At 36.0% G+C, this 5,575-nt stretch overlaps 1 protein-coding gene across 1 annotated transcript; it reads right to left on the bottom strand.

Annotated features, from left to right (window-relative positions):
• Positions 1 to 4,241: 4,241 nt before the first annotated feature.
• On the bottom strand, positions 4,242 to 5,216 carry LOC124881843 (trace amine-associated receptor 1-like). Its single transcript, XM_047387664.1, has one exon. The coding sequence runs from the start codon at positions 5,214 to 5,216 to the stop codon at positions 4,242 to 4,244; it is 975 nt and encodes a 324-aa protein (XP_047243620.1).
• Between the last annotated feature and the right edge of the window lie 359 nt (positions 5,217 to 5,575).

Here is a 5,575-nt window from a genome sequence, read left to right as displayed (position 1 = left end):
GCTACGTCCATATTGAAATGACCCCCGTGCTGATCTGCGGCGTGTGACGTAGAAGGATTCTGATGACTGTCAGGTGAATCATTTTCCTCAATGCTGCTGTGTGGAGATGGTGCTCTATTTAAATCTTCAAGAGCCTGATTGATTACATTTAAAACGTCACCGTGCCGATCTGCGGCGTGTGACGTAGAAGGATTCTGATTACTGTCAGGTGAATCATTTTCCTCAATGCTGTGTGGTGACGATGCTCTATTTAAATCTTCAAGAGCCTGATTGATTACGTTTAAAACGTCACCGTGCCGATCTGCGGCGTGTGACGTAGAAGGATTCTGATGAGTGTCAGGTGGATCATTTTGCTCAATGCTGAGTGGATACAATGCTCTATTTAAATCTTCAAGAGCCTGATTGATTACGTTTAAAACGTCACCGTGCTGATGTTCATTTATTACATTTTCACTGTTAGCAGAATATGCATTTAAAACGATGTTATCTGCTACTTCTGCATTAACGGGAATTTCGTTAAGTTCATTAACTAAATTTCTTATTTCATCCAGGGCAAGTCTGATTCGGTTATCCATTTCTATGAACATTACGAAGATTCCGTGAGGCTGTAGAGACTGTCTTCCTGCGTTGTCCGTTTCTGTGGCCAATCTGTCCTACCATCAATGTTACCTCTGTAAGGAGAATTAACAAAAAATAATAAAAATAAAAATATGTATATATATATTGAAATAATCACATTAAAGCTAAAAAAAAAAACCAAAAAAACAAAGGAATTCAAATTAATTCAGTATGTATGTATGAATTAAAACGTACCGTTCATTAATCCACTCACTAGCGTTGCTCTGCTTTGTAGCGCAGAGAGTCGCTGTCTTTTGGCCGGGGTTAAATATTCTGTAAAAACAGAAGCCAATAAAATTTATCTTACGCTGCGCAGCACAGCGTTCATAAATAAAACAAAAAATAGTTTTTAAACTACACGTTTTTTTTTTTTATCTTACTCCGATTCTTTGCGGTAAAACCTCCAGATTTCACTTCTTGTTGAACTGAAACGGTGCCTCTCTGCTGAAAGCTGTCTTGATCTTTGAAAAGCGACCTTCTGGTGGGCGGATTCAATGTGGCATCTTTGGATGTATCTGTAAACAGGTTTATATGACATTTTATTGAACTATGCTTAAAATACACATATATATATATAGTGTTTTTATTTAATTTTTTTTTTTTTTTTTCTACCCTGCTGCTGCTGCTGCTGCTGCTCGACAGCTCTGTCTTCCACAGAGCTCTCAGTCGAATCTGTAAACAGTTTTATCTGAGGTTTAAAATACATTCACTCTCAAAGAAAAATAGTTAGTTCTTAGGACTTACTTTCTGGTGGTGCCGGTAACTTATCCGGTGTGTCTTCAGGGGAAATGATGATAATTGACGGAGGAGTATTCAAAGAATCAGTTTTAATTTCTGTGTTAGAAGAAAGTTCAGATGTTGTTGTTGGGGTTTTTTCTTGTTTGGAAATAATTCGCCTTCTCAATTTTGACTGTCGATTCCAGCCGCTGAACCCTCCAACTTGATCATTCGGGTTTACCTCTCATCAAATCTATAAATTGAAACATTGTCAAGGGTTAACTATAATATATATATGTATATATATATATTTTATTGCATTTAACATTTACTTACCATAATCTGATTGTGTCAAGATGAAATCATCAAGGTCATCAGCGGTGGGTTCTATGACAAAGAAACAAATATATATATATATATAAACAATATATATAAACAAAATTAGAGAACATTCACATGCATTTAATGATTTATTAAAGATGAATACTTACTTACTTACTTACGTTTAAAGATGTCATTGTGCTTTTGTGAATTATCAGAAGTAGATTCCACAATTTCCGGGTTTCCTGAAATATTTACCGACATTTTTTCTTGTCAGTACTGGTATTTTCAATGTAACAAGTGTTATGGTTCAAAGACATTCAGCATTTGAAGACCCTGACACTGAGGTTAGCCAATGAAACAGAGCCCCCGGACAACATTTACTCACAGTATTTATACCAGAACATGACAGTGTTATCTCAACTGCAAAGACTGTGTTTTTAAGACCAAAACCCTTTCTTGAGTTCAAAGGTGATATGGTTATCTAAGGAACAGACCTAACTGCCCTTCCTGACATCGCCCCTAACAGTTGGATATGGTATAACTGTAACCCCCCCCCTGAATAACCTTTTACTCTAAGATGAAAAAGTAAATGTTTTAGAAAAGCTACAGGTAACTAAAATTATCATTCCTTTTTCCTAAAATGGAGTCATGATTCAATAACAAACACATCATTGCTAGTCAATTTGTAACTTGGAAACAGTATACTGAAGTTATTATTTTTTTTCTGTTAATCTCATATTCGTCTTACCTCTTTCAGCTGCTTTTCCAGTATGTTGACGCAGAAGCTGAAGGTTTTTTCTCGTTCCATCGATGTAGTGAAGCACAATCTTTTAATTTACTTGTTAGGTCTTTTCTATTTTGAACTGATTTAGACTGGCTCATATATTCAACAAAATAGGTCCTGCTGTAAAAGCAAAATGAAATTACAATTTCGTTCAGGTTACACAGTTCATTTTATTAGGATTTCATGTGATAGGTCAACATTAAGTTGATTATACCTTTAAAATATAAAAAGATGCATGTCTTTTTTTTTTTTTTTTAGATGTATTAACGCCTGAAAAAACATACAGATTATTAATAACACCCTTAAACACACCCCTGTGTGTTTTAATTGGTTCATTTAAGGCCTTCCCCGTAACACCCTTAAACACACCCCTGTGTTTTAATTGACTCATTTAAGGTATCGCCCCTAATGACGACAAGCAATCAGCATCCACGGTTACGCCCCCTTGGACACACCACCTGCTTGACCACGTGACCTCCTACCCACATGAAGGCGGGGACTTCCAACCGGACGTCCCGCCCTCACCTGAAGTCCCGCCCACCTGCCAAAAAGTTTGATGAAAGGGTGTACTTAAATTCTCTATGGGTGCATCACTTCACCTGCCTCTCTTCTTACCCTGATGCGCCCATCCCTCTGGAGTAAATCTGGACTCACCAGACCATATGACTTTCTTCCATTGCTCCAGAGTCCAATCTTTATGATCCCCAGTAAATTGAAGCTTTTTTTCCCAGTTAGCCTCACTGATTAATGGTTTTCTCAAGGCTACATAGCTGTTCAGTCTTAATATCTTGAGTTCCCTTTGGATTGTGCGTGTGCGTGATGGGTCCCCACTATCCTTCCAGTTTTTAATAATGCGTTGGACAGTTTTTAACTCAATTTTAGTAGTTTATGCAATCTCCTTAGATTTTTTCTCTGCGTGATGTAGCCAATGATTTGACCCTTCTAAAACAGACTGACATCTTTTCCACGACCACGAAGCAACTAATTGCACTAGTTGGGGTTAAATAACTTGATTTCAGCTAAAACATAATCGCCCATAGAGTAATTATCCAATGGGAGGCTGAGTTAAATCCAGGTGGCGACTTTTTTTTGGCTGTGCAGTTAATATGTATATGACCCATATTATTTTTTTACTTTATACAAACCTGGTATTTAGACAGGGGTGTAGATCATTTTAGATAAATAAATATAAAAGTAATTTTTTTATATCCCTAAACTTTAAGAAAATTGGATTCAGCCATATATATATAAAGTGTCACAAAATTCCAAAAATAGAATACATTTTTGTTATTACTGTTTAAGTAGGCAGATAAGGTATATTTTTGTGTTTACATTTTCCTTCTGTTTATGTCACAACAAGATTAAAAGTTGGAAAACACATATTCTTGCCTTTTATTAGAAGTAGGCTCAAAGTCTTCTGCATCTTGTTTTAATTGATGTTTTTGTTATTAAACAGTGAAGAATTTTATTCTCTGCCTATAATATATTCTCATATGTTTTATTTTTTAACCAGAAAACATTCAGGACTTTAATGAATTACAACAGAAAGTACAGAATGTATTGTATATAAAGCAGAGAAAGATCCTGAATCCAGTTTCAAAAAGAAACTTTGAGGAAAAAGTGTTGTAACATTTCTGCACAAACAGTATCGCTCTTGCCATGCCATGAACAAAACCATTAATATTCATCTTAAAAAACTGCATTAGCTTTATAAAATCTAATTAGACCAATTTTTTAGCATTGACTACACAGTATATTCCAGGCTAGAGGGATTTCTGCTTTTGAAATTTGAAATATGTCAAAGGAGCTTAGTGTTAGGAAAGTTCCCTTGAAATATTTTTCCAGAAATGATCATTTTGAATGCTGACCTAAACCAGCTGTAAAAGAAAGCATATATAAATGGATTGAGCATTGAATTGGACAAGGCAAGCCAGTTAAGGGTTTCATACACTGACACTGAAACTCCACCTAATAGCTGAAAGGAAAAACAAAGAAAGAAAGGCAGCCAACACATTAGAAAAACTCCCATAACAATAGCCAGAGTTTTAGTTGCTTTCCTCTCCACGTTATTGATGTTTACTGCAGACGTTGCTGTGTCCTGGATGCTGCGAGCCTGTCTTTGTGCAACAAGGAATATCCTTAGGTAGATATACAGCATTACGATCACTGGGAGATAAAATGATAAAACAGGGGCCAAAACCTTTTCAAGTACAGCATCAGAAAAACAGTTTTCTTTACATTTTTCTTGATTTATTTCGGCTACAATAAAACCAATCGCAACAAGTACAGAAACTCCCCAGCTCATAAGGATCATAACCAGGACAATGCCAGTATTTATCTTAGATCTATATGTCAGTGGGTGGCACACTGCATAGTATCTGTCTACAGAAATACAGCACAAATTTGAAATAGAGGTCGAGCTCAGTATGACATCGAGGCTGTCTCGTATTTTGCAGATTAAGTCTCTGTAATACAGACAGGAGCTGAGAGAAAAAGACATGCTCAGAGGAAATACTACAATCCCCACAAGTAGGTCAGTCACAGCCAGAGAGATGATCAGGTAGTTAGATGGTGTGTGGAGCTGCTTAAAGTAAATGATGGAGATTATTACAAGGAGATTTCCACACATTGTAATAACAGACAGTAAGCCAAGAAAAATGTAGAATAAAGTACACATTGTAGAAGAAGTCCTTCTCAGTGTTTTAGAGACATTGCTACTTTCATAACAAGGATGAAAATGATAACTGACATCAAATCCAGATTCTACTTCCATCGCTGTCATTGGTTACTTCATATTTTAAAAATATTCATATGTCTTAAGGGTTACAATGCATGTTTTAGATTAGAAATAAATAGTTTAGTCTCATCTTTTAAAGCACTGAAGGGTTTTACTCACTCGGAAGTGCAAACTACAAACATTCCTGAAAAAAACAAAAAAGTTGAAACAAATTTATAAAAGCAGCTTCTTTCCACATCTAGATTACCATCCACCCTGTGTGTTGCTTCACCACCCTCCTTAAAACTTATAATGCCATCTTATTACATAATCCAAAACATGTCCAATGAAAAGGGACGAAACTGCAGACCAATGAAGAATCACCTTTTTTGCATACTGTTTTTTTTGACAGCATT

The sequence above is a fragment of the Girardinichthys multiradiatus genome, chromosome 15 (genome assembly GCF_021462225.1).
Source record: "Girardinichthys multiradiatus isolate DD_20200921_A chromosome 15, DD_fGirMul_XY1, whole genome shotgun sequence".
NCBI lineage: Eukaryota > Metazoa > Chordata > Actinopteri > Cyprinodontiformes > Goodeidae > Girardinichthys > Girardinichthys multiradiatus.
The sequence above is the reverse complement of the archived record's forward strand: the minus strand, read 5'-3'. Positions and strand labels throughout refer to the sequence as shown.

Bases quoted from the DNA above. Each gene is read 5' to 3' on its own strand.
- LOC124881843 (XM_047387664.1), bottom strand. From the start codon at position 5,216: ATGGAAGTAGAATCTGGATTTGATGTCAGTTATCATTTTCATCCTTGT.